A 20,435-nucleotide genomic window follows, 5' to 3' on the forward strand; every position below is an offset into this window, starting at 1 on the left:
CTGAGGATGTTGCACCTTGTTCAGCCCTATGACACATTTGATTGATTGATGATGATAATGAGGATAATGGTGTCTTCTGTACAGAAAAGTCCAAGATTTATGAATTTATTAAGGTTTATTAAACAAAGACAGACAAAGGAGAAATTGTATTAAATACAATTTTCAGTAAAATGTTGAAATCCATGATGAAATAATTTTCTTTGTTTGAGGTCTTCAAAAGCATTCTGAGGTACATGCATTAATTAAAATAAGTTAAATGGTTAAAAGGCCTTTCTTTTTAGGTATTCGTGTGTGTGTGTGTGTGTCTGTGTGTGTCCGTGTCTGTGTCTGTGTGGGGTTGTGTGTTAAATGCAGTGGCAGACTGTGATGTTCTATAAAAGCAAGTGGAAATTGAAAGTGAGAGACAGACACAGACAGTGTCATCAAGAAAGAGGGAAAGAGAGAGAGGGAGAGAGACACTGAGAAATCCCTGGAGACATTGAGAGAGGGAGAGAGAGGAGCAGACAGAGAGAGAGAGAGAGGAGCAGACAGAGAGAAAGAGGAGAGAAAGAGAGGAGCAGACAGAGAGAGAGAGAGAGAGAAGAGAAAGAGAGAGAGAGGGGAGAGAGAGAGGAGAGAAAGAGGGAGAAGGGGAGAGAGAGAGATAGATAGAGTAGACAGAGAGAGAGAGATAAAGAGAGAGGGGGAGAGAGAGAGAGATACAGGAGCAGACAGACAGAGAGAGAGAGGGAGAAGCAGACAGGAGTAGACAGAGTGAGTGAGAGAGAGAGAGAGAGAGAGAGAGAGAGAGAGAGAGAGAGGGAGAGAGAGAAAGAGAGAGAGAGGAGCAGACAGAGATAGATGGAGAGAGACTGAGAAATCCCTCGAGACAGAGAGAGAGAGAGAGAGAGAGAGAGAGAGAGGAAGAGGAGCCGGTCACTCGGCGCAGAGACACGAAGGCTGGTTCTTACCGAACGGAACCGAACAGTCAAAGTAACAGAACTATACGACTGAAGAACAACATCAGCAAAGTAAATGTAAAGACTGTGCGGCCACTTTGATAGTGAGCCGATAGAGAGATAGAGAGAGAGAGAGAGAAGAGAGAGAGAGAGACACACACAGAGCGATAGACTGGCTGGCTGACCGGCTGCGGAGGAAGAGGAGGAGAAGGAGGTGGAGAGAACCGACGGGAGGAGGACGGACGCAGCGGAGGAAGGAAGCAAGCAGAGGAGGCTGGAAGAGAAGCAGAGGAAAAGGGAGGAGGATTCTCTGGAGTTCTCCGGTGCTCCCCTCTCGCGCTCCTCCACCCCGGCCCGCGGATGTCTGCTCTCCGGCGGCTGTAAATGTTGAACTTGATGGGTGTTCCAAACACCACCGCCGCCAATGTCTCCTGCACTTGTAACTGCAAGCGCCTCACCTCGCTCCAGAGCATGGAGATCAGTGAGTAACTTCCACTTCTTCTCCATGTTTGTTTCCGTCTCCCTTCACTTTTTTTCGGGGGGGCTTTTTTCCTGGTGTTTCGCGGCTCCGCGGCTCGAGCGGAGGCGGCGGCATCTTTTTTATTTTCGAGTAGCCGTGCGTGCAGCGGTCACAGGGTGACATGTATGTGCCGGGTAGGGGGGGGGGGGGTACCTAGCTAGATGTTGTTGTTAGCTTTAGCACCACTGTAACTTTGGGGGGGGGGGGGGCTTTTTTTCTCTTCACACATCGCTAAAAGCGTCGCTAGCTTAAAACACGCGTAAACAAAATCGCTAGCTTCACTCAAAGACGTTAAGTCCCCCCCCCCCCCCCCCCCCCCCTCTTCCTCCGAGGCTCGGTGTTGAACTTGACCCAAAACCGAACGCACCGCGGGCGTCCCGTCCCCCCACCCCTCCCGACACCGCCGAACCGAGCACCGCCGCAGCCTCGTTTCAAATACGGTGTTTTTACGTGAGTTTCTCGCCTCTTTATTCGCAATGGAGGCGGTTTTCTGCGCAACTTGGCCCTTTTTCCAACTGGGTTCCGGCTGGGGTCTGCCTTCTCTCTTTGGCGGACACACGCAGACATGTACGTCTTGACTCTGTGTGTGCGGGGCTCTTTTTTTATGTGTTTTTAACGGTTTATCGGCGGTTTAAAAAGTGCGTGTAAGTTGGGGGGGGGGGTGGTTGCGGTGGATGTTACGCCGCCGGTAAGTGTTTGGTTTCCCGTGCCACCGCCGCCGGAGGAGGAGGAGGGAGCGGGAGCTGGAAGTTTGTGTCGCCGCTTCGTCATGTCGAGCAAAGCCAGACGTCTGTCTCGCCGTCTGCCTGCGAGCGCGTGCGGGTGGGCGCGTGCACGTATCTCTCTCTCTCTCTCGCTCGCTCTCTGTGTGTGTGTGTCTGTGTGTGTGTGTGGTCGTGGCCGGGAAATCCCTGTGTCGATTCATACACGAGTTTAATGTCTGTGTATTTGTTGTGTTGCCTGGTGAAGCAAGGCACTTAAAGCCTCCCCGGGTTAGGGGTTTGATTCCCAGCAGGGGACTGTGCGTGTGTATGCAATTTTCCTATTGTGATGTGTGTGTTTGTGTGTGTCTGTGCTGGTTTTGTGTAGCCTCTACAGGACCTTCTCCAGCATACATACTCACTTATCATTTGTGAGGTCCTGGTTTAGAGTGTGTGTATCGTGGATATGTCAGGTTGTTCACAATGAATGGAAGTCAATGCAAAGTCTTGATAAAGACTTGAGTTAGCCGTGTGTGTGTGTGTGTGTGTGTGTGTGTGTGTGTGTGTGTGTGTGTGTGTGTGTGTGTGTGTGTGTGTGTGTGTGTGTGTGTGTGTGTGTGTGTGTGTGTGTGCTCAGCAGAGGTCAGGCTGACTCACTAAACTTCAGTGCCTTTACAAAAAGACAAGCAACTTTGAAATTCATTGATTTTACAGCAGCTCTCTTGTTCATGGGAGAGCTGCAGCTTCCCAGTATCTTTTATTGTAAGGTGTGTGAATGTGTGTGTGTGTGTGTGTGTACTGGGTTGTGTAGCCTCTACAGGACCTTCTCCAGCATAAATACTCACTTCTCCTGAGGGGAAAACGTCATTTTTGAGGTCCTGGTTATAAGGTGTGAATTATGGATATGTTAGGTTTAAGGGTTAGGATTGTGTAGGCTGTCCACAATGAATAGAAGTCAATGCAAAGTCTGAATTAAGATAGGTGTGGGTTTGAGTGTGTGTGTGTGTGTGTGTTCAGCAAAACACTTCCTCGCCTTCAAATAAGACAAGCAACTTTATCTTTCATTATGATCTGTCAGTCAATCAGTCGCTTATTATTTCCATTAATCAATCCAGGAGGAAAAAAAGGCAGAAAATGATGAACAGAAGCTTATCACATTTCACGGTTCACGGTGTTTGCCTTGTTCTGCTTCATCATCATCCCCACAACCAAATATATTACATTTTCAAGATTAACAAATGCCAATATTTGAACTGGAGAAACTGGATTTCTATCTTAAAAATAAGTCATTAATATCTCATAGACTAACAATTCTATTCATTGTTTTTGAAGGTCTTATTTGTAATGATGGTAGAAGTAGCAATACGAGTTGACTAACTGAGATGATTAGTAGTTTAATCAACATCATCATTTTCATCATAGTTTCCTAAACCTAACGAATGTGATATCTTTAAAGAATTTGTTTTATGCAGCCAACAGTCCAAGACCCAGCGATGTTCGATACATGCTCATAAAATGGCTAATAATTAATAAACCTTTATAATAGTTATTGATACATTTTCCCTCAGTCTAACTATTGTTGCAGCTTTAAACTGAATATTTGTGTTGGACCATTGGTTAGACAAACCAAGTGTTTTTTTTTACGATTTGACATTTGATTGATCAAACGTGAATCAATTAGTCCAGTAAATAATTGAAATATGAATCATTGATATAAGACTTAATATAAAATATTTAAATATCCATATAATGAGTTAATTTTTCATGATAAGAGATACGAATCAACAACTCACAGACTCAACCAGGGTTTAGAATATGAGGTGGCCTGTGTGAAAACAAAGACACGATAAGATTTATATATTTTTAAAGGCCAGTTTAAATATCTATAGAACCATACAAATGTTACATAGTCGTACATGTCTAAAAGGTGGTGGTCAGGAAAATACTGATGGTTGAACATGTAATTCCTTGGTCATTGATCTCTGCTCTGTATTGGAGGCTTCCCAACAGATTTTGGAACCTGGCTTTTATGGCGATTTTCTCCTGTGAGCTTTATGATGTTGGAAAAAAATGGGTCTGGCTCACAGTCAAGATTCAACACTTTATTGCCATTGCAACACAACTGATGGGGGGGAATCTGAAATCTGAAACAAAAACCTTCTGGGACATAAAAAAGGAATTTGAAAATTACCAAAAAGTAATAATATATAATGAAAACAAGCGTTCCCATGGGCGTATTACCAGAACAGCGAACTGATTTGTGTAGCCCACCATTGTACACTATGTGTTATAGACAGGAATAAAAGCAGAACATTAGTGATTTAGGATTTAAGTGCACAAACTGCCTCTGGGTAAGTGCTCCTGAATAGCCGGGGTACTTTTCAGTCTTTTAAAAAGAAGAGAGGAAGTTAAAAACATGGTTAGTGGGGATGAGTGTTGTAATGGTGTCGGTTTCAGCTCCCATCCTTTGACTTGCGATGCACGGCAAACCCTTTTGTCCAGACGCTGTCTTTTCATACCACACAGTTATTCCACACCAGTCACGATGCTCTCTCGATTCCGGCACACTAAAATGGCATTAGACCTTCCGCGTGACATGGAAAACATTTTCAGCTGCCTTAGAAAATAAAAAGTCTCCTCTGAGCTTCCTTTAGTTCTGTTTAAGTGTTGACCTACCACTTTAAAGAAGATGAAATTGTCATATTCGGCATTCCAGTTTTTCTCAAAGGGGTTCCTTTGTCCACGTTCTATCGAAGATTATCAAATTCTGCCAGATTAAACTGAGAATACCATTACTGTATTGACTTATAAAGGCAAGCAGAGTCCCTCGAAGCCGTCATCAGGGCCATGTACAAACCAAACATACTGAGCTACTGTGCAAGATGGTGGTGCCCATATCAAGGATATCTTGGCTTCATTCTGTACAATGGGAGGAAGGAGAGAAGCCTCATTCATCGTTAAATTCGGTTTATGCCTGTATATGGAGGCTTTGTCATTTTAAAACAGGACTTGGCCCCAAACTGTTTCCACAAAGTCAAGGGGGACATTGCATGCTGTAACATTAAGACTCAAACTATAAACGACATCTCTGGAAAGTCGTGTCCACATGAATCATGAACAGTAGCAGTGCTAATAGTTGTAGCGGTAACAATCAGTCAGTGTAATACAGATTGTCTGGACTTGCGACAGAAAGACATGATAAGAATGCAGCGAGACACACATACAATTCCTCAGTCTGAGAATAGACGTGATGTTTAGTCTGGACGACACAAGAAGGGTAACAGATAAACCTGCAGAGGAGAGAACAGGCTAGAGGGAGAGTGAAAAACAGGAGAGTGATGTTTCTGGAAAATAAGAACAAGGTGTCGAGGCAGTGAAGCCAGAAGAGAGAAGAGAGAAACACTGCGGAAAGAAAAGAGAAACACCGAGTAGGAGTTGACGGAAAACCTGCGTTTAGACTCTGGAACGAACAAAGCAGTATCCTGTAAATAAAAACAAAAACAAGGTTACGTGCGAGATGTTCCATCTGTATGAAACCGTGTGCACCGGAGTGGGGAGGGGAAAGATGAAAGAGACGCGGGAAGAAAGTACAGCACAGGGAAAATCACGTTATTCACTCGAGATGAGGTGATCAAAAGACGAGGCAGACCTGATAGAATAAGCAGGGGTTCCCCAGACTTTCACTTCAAAAGAGCCTTCTGGGAAATGAGCCCTCGCTTTGTAACAGATGTTGTCACATGAAGGCAAAGCTGCCTTCAAGGGTCAGTTCCTCTAAATAGACAATAAAGAAACGATGGCGACAGTTTTGGTTTCATTTGTCCAGGTTTTCAAGTATCTGTGTCAGAGAGCTGTGGGTCCATCACGATGCAAAATTCAACAGCAACGTAGTTCAATGTACTAGTCCCTGTAGAAACTGTTGACAGGGTTGTGTTCTGTGGATTATCCAGAGTAAATTGGACAATATATATATAATATATTTTTGAATGTTAACTACCATTAGGACGATGCCAAATTCCATCTACAACCATGGGATCATAGGAGTGAAAGAAATTAGGCAAATTATTGAAAAAACGGTCAGATTGTTTGGGTTAATTAGCCATTAAAGTGTTTTTTCCCTAATAGATGCTTAAAACTTCATACACATAACTTTACTGTTCATCTCTACTTTACAGTCATTGGTACAACTCATGGCTAAAACACATAAAGCAACCCAGTTAGCTGAGTTCAGATTGAGTTGGGAAAAGACCAGTTCCTACTTCTAATCCCGTTATGTTGAAAGATTGTTGTGTTCATGCACGATGTAAAAGCATATATACCTTTCAGCTATTTAACTTTGTAAATCCAGATTTACTGTACAGAGAAGCTTCAAGGTTCCTGACTCACGTTAAACTATTATTAATCTGTCCCAGTGTCTCTGCTGCACATCCTCCCTCATCTGGATCTGTGGAGTTGTAATTGTAGGGTTACATATACCTGTTACACCCACTGACATATAAGAGGAAAGACAAATGCACACTTATACACACACACACACATATGTATTACACATCTGTTCTGAGCGGCAGACATCGCTAGTCAAAGCACATGACATCAGCATTACTCATAGGCTAGCCGTGCAGGCGTGTGTGTGTGTGTGTGTGTGTGTGTGTGTGTGTGTGTGTGTGTGTGTGTGTGTGTGTGTGTGTGTGTGTGTGTGTGTGTGTGTGTGTGTGTGTGTGTGTGTGTGTGTGTGTGTGTGTGTGTGTGTGTGTGTGTGTGTGTGTGCATGGTGAAGTCATTGCTGGTATCAGCTCATAAGAATGATTTCCTACCAGCCGCCTGGTTTCCCTGTACATTTCTTACTAAACGTCTGGTCGTATTAACATCAACACCTCCCCAGTCTGTGTCTATAGCCAACATAAACGTTACCTACAGCGTTCGAGTGTGTGTGTCTGTGTGTGTCTGTGTGTGCGTGTGTGTGTTGAGTTCAGCTGGAGGGTAGTGGCGTTTATTGAATTCTAGGGAAACGAGTCAGAGTGTTCCTAAGTGGGCAGGAAGTGACTGTTGCGTTGGTAGCAGGAAGGACACAATGTGCCTGTTGGTCTTTTCTGCTCAGACTCCTGTAACTGTAGCCCTGCGTTAAGCCACAAGTTTGATCCCCGCAACCACCTGTGTACCCATGAGCAAGACACTGAATCCCTAGCCGATGACACATTATTCAAGAATGAAAAAAGCTCCCGGATTAGGTTGCTGTAGGTTTTTTTTGATTTATTGAATCTGTATAAAATCCATTTGGCTTAAACTGTCAACACTCTTTCATTCAGTAAAAAAAACATATAGACACACACATAATGAAGAAGTATTAAATGTTGGTTAACTGGTGAAAAGGTTAAATTATTGTAAATATGGAAGAAGGTTTGATTGAGGGGTTCTGACAACTCGCCGGGTTTGTGGACCTACGGTATTGAAACTTAGTTTATAGATACATCGGAAAAAATGGCTTCTCTGAATTTTATGGATTTGAAGCAAACTCAATTTATGGAGACAAGGAGTATCCATGTTGCTGCGTTGGTAAATTTTCAAATGCCCACAAAGTCTCCCTTGTTTGTTGGTTAAAATCCCGAATGGTTCAGTTTCTGAAGGACAGTGCTGGATAGTGGATGTCAAAGTGTTTTATAATTTGCTTAACCAATGTAAGAAATGCTCGGTGAGAGAGTGAATTACGTTAGTTTACAGAGCAGAGCTACGCTCATACGTGAAGTTATGACGTCCACTCTTAATCTGACCGAGATTTGACTTCACTATCACCCCTACCTGGTCCCGACCTTCTGAGTTTCCAGTTGAGTCTGAACCAAAAATGTGTGAAAGGTACGTTTGTCATACAAAAGTCCCCTCTCTAAGTTAATACGTGAAATCCCCCAAAAATACACCAAAGTTTCCCTGTGACCGTGTAACAAGTCACTTTCAGAACCAATGTAACGTTTATCATATAAACTGAAATGAGGAAACTGCACCTGTTTTGTTTTGTTGATAAAACCAGAAGAGATTATCTGTTGTGCATTTCAGTGTCTGATGCTTCTGCTCTATTGAGTCTCTTCGAGTTGCATGACATCATCATCTGACCATATGTGACATGTCTAGCTGCTGCTCCGGACATCACGTCACCTCCAGTTAATTGTGTTTTCTCAGAGACCACGTCGCCACACCACTTTATATGAAACATGTGTTCAAAAGCAGCCGTCATGTCTGTATTTACAGTGTTCATAGCTTGACAGAAAGTCAAAACTCGTCTTTCTTATTGACGTGTGTCACTTTGTCATTGTCATGTGTCACTCGGTACAAAGTTTCCACATCCTTTTCAGGCTGCAGCTCCCATGTGACACACGCCGAGGATGTTCATGAATCAGTGTGAAAAGCAAAAAATTAATTTTTTTATCGTGCCGATCCCGCTTATGACGGCATGAAATGAAATGGAAAAAAAACACATCCTGAGGCAAACTCCACTCGGCTCTGTGTTTGATCTCATCAACTGTAACAGGCGAAACCAGAAGCAACATTTTTAAACCATTTAACTGAGGTGACTGTCTTAAATGTGCTGTGTCACTGTCGCTCAGCCGGAACAGAGAGAGGAGCAAGAAAAAAGGACAACTTATGATCTGTGGATGATTTTAACACATCTTGTTTGTTATTACAGTGATTTTGATTAAATCTTTGAGATATTGTTACTAGATCCGGACCTTCTGATAAAAATCTGTAGATCTTCACAGCCGTGTTGGCGCTTCTTTGTGTCGATATGAAGACTTAGTTTACACTTGCTCGGCTTTGTTGAAGACTGTGGATACCTATTGTCTTGTCTGTGGTTTGTGAGATAATGGGGCCATTCCCAGTTTATTCACCACCAAGGCTAAACATGACTTTATTTAATTATGGGGGCTCTGATATGAAGCTCGGATAAAAGTCTGAAAAGTAACTGGTTGAAACCTGTGAATACATCGGCCCATATGTCACAGTCGTAAATGTATTACTCCCTACATCGCTATCGGCCCCCAGCCACAACGCTGATTACAGGTGAAAGGAAATGAAATACACGAGAATATGAATTAGAAAGGAATCTGTTATATTTTCAAACATGGCCGTCAGTTGTTAGGAGGTGTTTGTCTTTCTTGTCACCGTCTTGTCGTTCTCATTGACGGCTTCTCGTTTCTCTCTTTTTTTTTTTATTTCCGTCGCCTTTCTCTCTCGGTGAATCATGGAAATTAAATGATTGAGCCTGTTCTGGCTGGCCTCCTAGACTTATTATGTAAACCTCTCTGTCTGGCTGTCTCAGAGCTGTGTGTGTGTGTGTGTGTGTGTGTGCGTGTGTGTGTGTGTGTGTGTGTGTGTGTGTGCGCGATGTGTTAGTCGAGGAGGATTTGTTAAAATATATCAAACATTTCTGTTCTACATTTGCTTTTTTCTGGCAATGAAGAAACGTGGCTGCTGATTTTTGTGTGTAGAGAATCCAACCACCTTTTATTTCAGTTTCTTATACTTCACTTTAATCCTTGAGTGTGACAAACAGAAACTAATTTGCCTCTGAAGAAATGATTTAACCGCAGAAAGTCGACTCAGCTGCTTCCTGTTTGTTTCCAGCTTCCAAATAAGTCGCCCAGTGCCCTCACAGCGTCACTGCTGCAGCTGTGGGTTGAGGACTCTGCTTAAGGGCACGTCAGCAGCAGCTTATAATGCACAAAAGAGTGTTTCCTGATTTCCACATCCAGATGTTTGACTTGTCCTGGCAACGTGCTCTCTTTGTTTCCTTCTTTCCATCCTTGATTTCGGCCTTCTGCCCTCCTTCCTCTCTTTCATTACTGAGATGTGAAGTGGAAAGACCTATTTCAAGCGCCCCTGCTTCCAGAAATAAAAAGTTCCTTTCATTTTTCCCCATGGACAAATGTTCCTGAACTCAAAGCTGGAGCGCTCTCCTTTAGCTTTGATGGACGTGAAACACTCCTGGTTCAATCATCAGCACAAGAACTTTAATAACTGAGTCACAAAATCAAATACAAAGGGAAAATACAGTATAATCTTGTGCACATAAAAACTTCCAAAGGGAAATGAGGTATGACTCTGACTTTTGGCAAGACTGAGTTTATTATTCTGCTAACGGTTAAGGTTATGCAAAGATTAAGCAGCTATGGCGCAGTGCTTTCTCGACTGCTCCAACAAAACCTTTTATATTTGCTTCTGCTGTTACGGGCCTCCTCTGCTTTGCAGTGGCAGCAGAGGATCATGGGAACTATACTATTTTGAGCATAATGCCAAACCGACAAAAACTTCAAATAATTATAACTGGTGTTATTTCCTCTTCTGCTTCCATCGTTCTTGCTTCTCTAGCTTCTTCGTGCCTTTCATCCCACGTCTCAGCCAGGGTCTGAAATTAACACCTGCCAAGCGACGCCAAATGTGGGTAGATATTTTCCGTTTGGTGGATAATTCCTCGAAGACTGTTCACCGCACTTGTGGGTTAATGATTCCACCGAAATAGTCGTGCAATAAAACGGTATCCAGAGAGTCTCTCCTCTGCTGCACACACACACACACACACACACACACACACACACACACACACACACACACACACACACACACATGTAGCAGCGTCAGGAATTAAGCTTTTACATTTTCCCAGGATCCAGGAGTCAGTTTTCTCTTTCTCTGACATTGTGGGGGAAGGTTGTGTTGAATTCTCAGAGAATAATTCATGGATGGTGATGAAAAAAATAATCAGGCGTATTACAGGGACATTTTTTAATGCGTGTGTGCATTTGGTGCAACTAGGTTGGATTTAAGGGGACTGTTTGGCGTCGGTGGAAGAATGAACCATTCTAGTTCGAATTGGAATTAACAAACCCCTGATCAATGTAGTTAAATACATTTCTATTCAACCTGATACCTTATTATCTAAATGAAATACTGGGACAAATGTTCACGTGACGCAAAACCATATTATTCAAGCAAATAAAGAAACAAAGGCTTGGCAGGTGGATTTGTTTTTTCTACCATCCTCCTTAGCCCGTGAGTCAAAAAGTTAATTTGGCATCCCGCTCTCAGCCGTTCATTATTCCAATAACACGTACACAGAAAACAAAACCCCCCAAATCATGCATATGTAGATGCATAAAGCATTAGCGTCTGGGGGTCAAGGTCACTGTTACTCTGGGGGTTGTGTGTGTTTGTGAGTGTGTGCTCTCTGCATATGATCTGCATATAAGACAGTGTTCAGCTGAGGCCCTTGTAGTCTGCTGGACCTATATTGTCCCATTAATTAGTCTGAAGTCAGAGTCGGCTCTATATGTCTGTCTCACACTGTGAATAAATCCATACAGAGACTGTCTGAGGACCAAGAGGCTGCTCTATAAATAAAGCCAATGACTGTTTGCTTGTTATATTCATACTATGCAGCGCTCCGCAGTGTGAAAGAGATCGCTTCTTGTTTTTCTTTAATTAGTCTGAGGCTGAAGAAAAAAACCTGCATCTCTGTCTGGTCTTCTAAATACTCTAATTGTCGTCTGTTTACGTAGTTTGAAAAACAAAGTCTGGGGTGGGGGTTTGTATTGTAGTGTGTTGTACTGGTTTCAGTGTGTTCACTTGATTGCAGCGACACATTGAATGTTCACATTTGATTTATTTATTATTTGTGTCGTATTTTATGTGATTCTCATGGCAAATACTGACACAAAGCTTGTAATGAATGGATTAGCAAATTACAATTTACTGCTTTTGTGAGACTGAAAGGTTTTTTGTGTCTTTTGTCGATGTAGTCTCTCGCAGTCGTACTAGTCCAAACCGAGTCCAAAGAGGGTAAACAACAATTTGCTTCTTAAAACATTAGATGGGGACTTCTTACACATTCAAACTTGTTTCCCTTATTTGGTCAGAGCCTGGGTAAGTCACTGTTTGTCTCAATAATATGTGTTGTGACTTTGGCTCAGCCACAGGACGATGCTCCCCTGTGATCTGGTCATACTGCAATTATAAAAACACAGCTTGTCTTTTAAGAATTTTTCCCAAACCAGAATTGCCACCAAGGAGGTTGTGTCTCTGCCTTTGTCCATTTGTTTGATTGTGAACAATAATACACACAAACCTTTTGTCGGGCCTTGTTGGAGATATGAGCTCTACTGAGGACCAGTCCAGTTTAGTTGTGTAACAGGAAAACACAACTTCCTTTCTAAGACTGAACCGAAACACAGTCCTTCCTCAGCCCTCAGAAGGTGGATGATATTGGATGTTATGATGACGTTCAGGTCATTATTTCAAACTGTTTGTCACTTCTGACATTTAAAGGTGTATTTCCAGTGGTGAAGTTTCATGTTGCAGCTGAACCCCCCCCCCCCCCCCAACCCCACCTCACCCTCCCCTCACACACAGGACCAGCTCTACGTCACTGAACAGATTTGTCTACACTCGTATACGTTTAGTGACATAATCTCAATTAAACATTCAGATATTCATACAAGTATGTAAATGCATGGTGCGCTGATGGGGGGTGTGTTTGTTTTTTGCATATGAAACTCTGCATCTGCGCAGAGGGAGGGGGTGAGGTGAGGCTGTTCGGGTCTCTGCGAGGGCAGAGGTCAGGGGTCAGGTCAGGAGGAGGCAGGGTGGGGGGAAGGAGGGAGCGACGGCTCATTGACGCAAGAATGGAGTCTGGTCTTGGGTGTGTGCGTCTGTGTATCTGTGTTATTCAATAATATTTCACCACAGCTTACTTCTCATTTCCATTTTGTTGAGGCATTTATTTGTGTCGACAACACATCGTCTCGTCATTACACTGTGGCCCTGCGTCTTGAACCTTCACACTCACAGAATGTATTGATCACATTTATAGATTTCATTTCATTCACTTCATTTTGATGTGTGTGCGTGTGTGTGTGTGTGTGTGAGGCAATAATCGGCTGTTATTGACTCATTCAAATAATCAAACCTGCTGGCAACGCTCATGCTGAAAGTACATATTTAATAACTGACTGAGCGACGCCTGACTGACAGACTGAAAGCTGAGTGGCTGTCATCACCATGTTGACTGTAGTGACATTTAAAAATGATTATTAAGAATTATCATTGACAACGTGTGAGATCCGTCTTGGAGCATTTGCCGTTATTGTTGAATTTGTCAACAAATTCCACTCGCTCATAATGGTTGTGTGTGTGTGTGTGTGTGTCTGTGTGTGTGTGTCTATTAAGCAAAATTAAGACAAACATGGGCAGAAAGGCTGTTTCTTACATTTTCATGCATTTCGTGGCAGAAATCTATGAGAATTATTGAAATGCAGTCATGACAGTTATCCTGACGTGTTGCTGACACAGTGATATGTACATTTGTTGTTCTGTTATCGTTCTCCATGTTGTGTCACAAGCTAAATCTGTGGCGTAGTGAGACGCTGACACTGAGACGTTACGTTGCTCGGTCGATCGCTCTGGTCCCGAGTGCGAGACGCAGTCTAGACAAGGAGACACAAAACACATGCACACACACTCTCAACCCCCCACGCATGACATAGATAGACGTCCATGACCGTGGGCTTGACCCTAGCGCACACACACACACACACACACACACACACACACACACACACACACACACACACACACACACACTCAGACATTCACAGACTCGTATGAGGAGGACTGTGTCTGCCTCACTTTACCCTCTGGCCTGTAGGAAACAGCTGGGACCGCATGATTTGCATCCGAAAAAAAAACCCCACGCACAGACGACGCTGTGACTCCACCTTTCTGTTTATATTACTAACATTTATCATCATACATTCAAGTGTTCAAACACACAGGGACAACGCACAAATTATTCTTATTATGAACACACTGCCCAACGCACACTGAGCTCCACCCCAACAGCAACAATCTCCTCCCTCTCTGACTGTCACACACGCCAGACACACACACACACACACATATATATAGAGCGGACAATAAAAATGTGTCTAGACAAAGCAGCAGGTCAGAACAACCACCCAGACACTGCACTCGACTTCATATGTAAATTAAAGATGTGACTTTAATTGTTTTAAATGCATGTGCAGGTTTAACCGTTGAGGTGAAAACAACATTTATTGAGGTGTCGGCAATAAAATAAATCCAAAATAAAACACCGTTTGGGGCAAATTATTTACTTTGGGGAATTTAGTATTTACTGTGTTCATCTGCACATTCTTTTAAGGCCTCCTCCCACTTTGACAACATTTTACTGCCTCTTTACATCATATCAGAGTTAAACAGTTTTACCAAATGTGGCTGTGAGCACATGGTCTCTGTCCCGTTGAACCTCAAGACCATTATAAACACAAGGGAACACAATAAATAGAAAATATTACAGACAATGTATCCATAACGAGAAGAAAGGTCACAGTAATAAAAAGAGGAATAAATAAAGTTGGAAAAGAAAGCGCTAAAAAATAACGAGAGCTGCTGCAACAGCCGCCACCAGCGAGACGCCGTGTCCACCTCGACATGTGGCTTTGCTTTTTTAGAGAGTTTGAAAGATTAACTTTGGAAACTAGGACTTTCCACAGAACTTCTTTTAAAAAGACTTTGTTCTCCTTCTTTGGAACAGGAGATGCGACAGAATCCTGTTACAGGAAGTAGAATGCCAGCCAACACGTTTCCTAAAAAAAATTTAAAAAACGCCTCCCGTCGTACCTGAGTTGACAGATTCTTGGCAGCGTCGGAAATACAATCGCGTCTCGCATTGTGTCCAACAACCTCCCACACCTCGTTCAGCGAACAGACCCGTGCCAGCTGGCACAAACACACACAGACACGCACACACACACATATATATATATATATATGAGGCCCATATTGTTTTGCGTTTTGTCGGCACTGAGCCAGTTTCCCAGCTTGTTTGCCATCCATCCATCCATTAAGCATTCATGACCCAGCTGCACATCCACTCATGGTAAACATTTCTGACACTGATGCTGCAGAGATGACAACTCAAGTCACTGTCAGCTGTAAACTTGTGCACATAGAAAATTCACTTTCATCCCTCACACTCATACCGAATGAGAAAGAGAAATTCCATGCATGTTTTGGGTTTTTTGCCAAAAATATGAAAATGATCGACTGGAGAATTTCAGAAATTCTTCTCGGGCTTTTAAGCCCTTGAAAAGTCGCAGAGCAAATACTCAGACAGTGAAATATTTCCGCTTTTAATATTTTCTGCTTTACTTCATTGCCATTTGTCTCTTCTTTGTGTGAACTTTCTTTGCTATGCTTCATTTGAATGGCTTTGTTACCGGTGATCTTGTTTGGGTTCACGCTGACATTTGTTTTGTCTGAAGTAGAGGTTATGTCGCTCTCACACGCAGACACACGTGAAGACACAAAAGCTGAGGCAGGCGGATTCAAGCGAAGGATGAAGCAAGGCGCTGGGCGGATTTCAGGTTTCAGTCTTTGAGGAAGAAAAGATCTTTTCCGCACCAGGTGCTTCTAATGTTTCGACTGTTGGCCACTGAGCGGCTCTGATGCTGCAATAGAGGAAATATTCTCATGTTACTGCTGTTTGCCAAGAGTTATGAGTACACTGTGTACAACTCTGTGGGTAGATAAGGGTTTTAAATAGGAAAAAAAGACAGAAAATCTAAATGTATTTGATACACTGGGGTTTTTAGGAGCTTTATTGCTTAAAATTATAAATATATATGGCTTAATGGCTCTGTAAATATGCAGAGTATGAGATAATAATAGGCTGAATATAAAGATGGACAACATGTTTCCAATTCCTGTCCAGAAATAAGGCCAAAATATCCTGCATACAAACGCCGACATCTTGCGCTGATGAATGCAGCCCGTTTTCACACCGACAACTTTTTTGTAGCTTGATCCATGTCCCATCTGTTAACATGGAGGAGACAGGGTTTCTGGCCTATTCTACAGTCATCCACCAGGGTAGGTTCAAGATGCTTTGGCTTCACTTTTGAGAGCTGTCAGGGTTCTCCACCTTTATACACAGTCTATAGTGATAATTTACTTATAGGGCCCAATACCATAAATCACAAATTTGCCTCAGGGGGGGCTGAACAATCGGCACAACGTTACGACCCCCTCCCACAAAACCCTGAACATAAACCAAGACGTGAAAAAACAATTCAGACTGGACGTCACAATCTGCAGCATTCGAGAAAGCCTCAACATCTACCGAGGACAGACAGGGCTGGATTAAAGTTACGTCACGGGGGTGAAAAAGGGTGACGTCTTTAATGTGCTGATCAAAAGAGAAGGTGGATCAAACACTACACCGAGAGAGAGAAATCACACAGATGTCGAGGGTTAATGTTACTTATTTAAGCCGGTGTCTGTGTCGGTTTGGGGGCCAATGACGAGCATCTACACTTTTATCTGATAGGACCTGATATACATTGTTCTCTGGGTGAAACCAAGACGATCAGTCAAAGCCAGGAAGGCCTGATGCGGGTGAAAGGTAAAGTCCCAACGAAAGTCTGAGATAGTAGTGTAGATAAAATAGTGAATAAATGCCAGGTGATCTGCATAAAGCGAGTTATGGCTAATGGAGTTGGTTATAACACTGGATTTATCAGCAAGAGAAATACCCTCTGAGACCTGCACTGAAAGTATCCAGAGGTTAATTCTTACACCACTGTAAAAATAAAAATATCTCAGGATGAAAAAGAGGAGCCGTGTGTAGAAGACATAGGAAGATGAGATTCCATAGCTTGTGGTGATGAGGGCCGACGCCGGTCCACAGTGAAATGTGTTTCATGTCCTGCCTCCTACGTGCTGCACCCAGGCTCATGTTGTTGTGAGGTTGTTTTAAACTGCACAATTCCCTGCTGCTTTCTTCCTGTGTGAAAGACCAACTCTGGAAAAGACCCACTTTACAGGACACGTTTTTTTGTTAATATAACGGTGGTGTTATAGATGTGTATGTAAGTCATTAGCATTGTTTAGACAGACACACGCACGCACACCTGGCTAGACACAACAATGTCTGAACACTCTGAATGTCTGTCTGACCCTTTGTGTGTGTGTGTGTGTGTGTGCAGGCACGTGTGTGTGTGTGTGTGTAAGGACCGGCTGAGCTGGTTTTGCCTTGGCAGCCAAACACTGTTTGGACAGGGACAACATGTCTGGCTCACACACACACACACACACACACACACACACACACACACACACACACACACACACACACACACACACATACACACACTTACCCACATCCCTGTTTGATCTTCCACTCACTGCCTCTTGCTTCACCTTATCTAAAGCTCTTTTCACACTGGACAAAAAAAAACACACCAGCATCTGGCTTGTGTCGTCGGTGTGAAAGGGAAAAGTCAACGTTCATTCCCCGGTCAGAAAACTCTGCAGTGCTCGCAGGTCTTTATTGGACTCAGCTCCGGACGGCAGTTATATCTCAACACAACATCCGCGTGGACATGCACACTTTTTGCTTCTTTTCCAGTGTGATGCAACAACACATGAGGCCTCTGTTGATAATGTCTGCGACTCTTTGTCAACTCAGACACATTTTTACATCTGTGTCTGTTCAAGCAGCAGCCGGACGTCATCCAGTTGTTTTTTTTTACTAACCCTGCTTTCTAGAATGTTTGTGACATTGAACATGAAAATCCAACCTGAAAGGAGAACTTGTCCACTGGCATTGAGAGAGGACTCTTTTATTACCTTTTAGAGGTTTAAGAATCCACATTCACACAGTAAGGTTGGGGTTAAAAGCATAAAAGACACACACACACACACATACCTGCAGCTTCAGCATAACAGATTTATCCTTGAATAATTTTTCAAAATTTTTTGATAGTCACTGAATGATCTGTAATAATCATGGAGAAGAGAAAAGGAGAAAAACTTCTAGTCATACTCAATCAAACTTTATTTACTTTACTCTATACAGGGAAATATAAAAAAAATCGATTTAAAAAAAGTTAAATGGCAAAAATGACCAAACAAATAAAAGGAAAAGTATAATAAAATAAGTGAATAAAATAAAATAATGTCTATAAAGCATTCTGTATTGTAAAAAAAGTTGTGAGTCACTTAAAAGCCTTCAACTTAAATTAGTTTTGGAATTGTTAATCAAGCTATTGTTGTTTTTCGGGCAGCAGTTCATATACTACAGTTTATAGACTAGTGAAGATACCGAAATAGTAAATTAATCATCTTTGGTTTTTGTTTAGTTTATTAGACAAAATAGGACACTTGATGATAATCTCTCATTCATCACAGTTCAGAGAAATCAACAGATTAACTGGTGTTGAAACAACCCTAAATGGAATTGTAGTACATATTTACCACACAGCTTTAGGGAAATAGATTATATTTGGATTATTAAAATATTGTAGATTTTTAAGCTATTGCTCAAAGGCGCTTGAGCAGCACTTGACTGTGCAGATCATATCACTTGTGTGAGTGTGCAACCTGCTGCACTGTGAATGTGTGCATGTGTTCAAAAACACTCAGTACAGACTGTTAATGATTACTGTTATGTCTAGTATCACATTGGATCAAAGCCATCACACACAGACACACACACACACAGCGACTGCATGTGACCTGCCCTCTGCGTCTCTGTCTGACTTCCCTTTCTCTTTCACATTCAAAGGAGCGGTGTGTGTGTTTGTGCACGAAGGTCTGATTGTGTCTGTCAGTGTGTGTTTGTGTACTTTGGGCTCTGTGTGTGTGTGTGCGGGGGTGCGAGACGACAGGGGTTGTCTAGCTCCTTCCGGCTAGAATTATAATGAGAGACTGCACACACACACACACACACACACACACACACACACACACACACACACACACACACTCGCAGACACACTCGCAGACCCAGACAAGCAGCTGATAATGAGGTTTGATTTTCATGTTTCAGACAGAATACTCAGCAGGCCAGCAAGTACATTGTGTGTGTGTGTGTGTGTGTGTGTGTGTGTGTGTGTGTGTGTGTGTGTGTGTGTGTGTGTGTGTGTGTGTGTGTGTGTGTGTGTGTGTGTGTGTGTGTGTGTGTGTGTGTGTGTGTGTGTGTGTGTGTGTGTGTGTGTCTCCTTGTGTCACAGTGATATAAATTATTTCAGCTCTTTGTATTTGTATGACTTCATAAACTTTCACTTGTAAACATTAATGACACTCTCTCTCTCTCTTTCTTTCTCTCTCTCTCTCTCTCTCTCTCTCTCTCTCTCTCTCTCACTCTCTCTCTCTCTCTGTGCACATGTCTGTATAAATGTGTTTGTGTGAACTTGTGTGTCATTTGTGTTGGTCTGTGTTTTGTCTCTGTCTGATGTTTGTGATTTCGCCGCAGTCAGACTTCTGTTTAAATCTTGCTGTTATAATAAGGTCATTACGTGTTAATGTGTCTAGACGCTCTCATTTCATGTCTTCAGTGAGTTGCATTATAGATTTTATATTGCTCTGGTATTGACTTTTATTATAGTTTCCTATTTCTGCAGACGTACATTCTGAGACGTTGATTGCTGCTTAATCACCACCTTCTGAAAAGAAGGGAAATAACATCGGTAGAAATATAACATTAAATTTCACATAGATATAAATCAACTTCTTCACAGCGATGTTATGTTTGATATTTTACCTTTTTTTTCTTTGCTTCCGAAGCTGAAATAGAAACTTTCGGGTTTCAAAGATTAAGAAGTGACACACGAACCTCCAGGTGCCAGACAGAGGATAATAAATACAAAGTCCACATCCTGATAAAGCAAAGCATGACATAAAGAGTGTGGTGGTCTTTTTATTTCAGATTCTAAACAATCAGAGCAGTAAATAAAGAAAACCTGTAAATAATACATATCAAGTATTTTATTTTTTTACCTACTTTGAAATTCTCTTTAGCAACATTATATTACTCTGAGTTAGCATAGCCAGATAGACGGCGCTAATAGAGTGGAAGTAGAAGTAAACAACATGTGTATATGAATATACCCGGTGGATAAGATGATGAAAGTAAATAAATAATCACATAAAACCCTTTTAAACTTATAAAGATGCTGATCCAGCGTTTATTTAGATTTCCGTTGTGAAACCAACAGTCTGTTTTGTTTTCTTATGTCTGTGACTGTTCCGTGACCCGCGTCGTGTTTTTATTTTTCTAACCACGACAGAATGTTCTGAAATCTAATCAAAAGTGTTTTTTCTTTAATCCAAACAACAGTTTTTTGTTCTAAACCGAACTGAGTAGTTTCTGTGCATCGACATAACAATTCAAATGTCGCTGGATTTCATAACAGACCATTTATTTGTTATCCT

General features: G+C 42.3%; 1 protein-coding gene across 1 annotated transcript in view; it reads left to right on the plus strand.

Moving 5' to 3' along the window:
* The first annotated feature begins 421 nt into the window (after positions 1-421).
* pmepa1 (prostate transmembrane protein, androgen induced 1) overlaps positions 422-20,435 on the plus strand; it is a 40,743-nt gene continuing 20,729 nt past the window's right edge. The window contains 1 exon segment of the mRNA XM_053411287.1: positions 422-1,419. Within this exon segment, the coding sequence (XP_053267262.1) occupies positions 1,323-1,419 (97 nt within the window). The 5' untranslated portion in view covers positions 422-1,322.

This window comes from Pleuronectes platessa, chromosome 2 (assembly GCF_947347685.1).
Source record: "Pleuronectes platessa chromosome 2, fPlePla1.1, whole genome shotgun sequence".
NCBI classification, from domain to species: Eukaryota; Metazoa; Chordata; class Actinopteri; order Pleuronectiformes; family Pleuronectidae; genus Pleuronectes; species Pleuronectes platessa.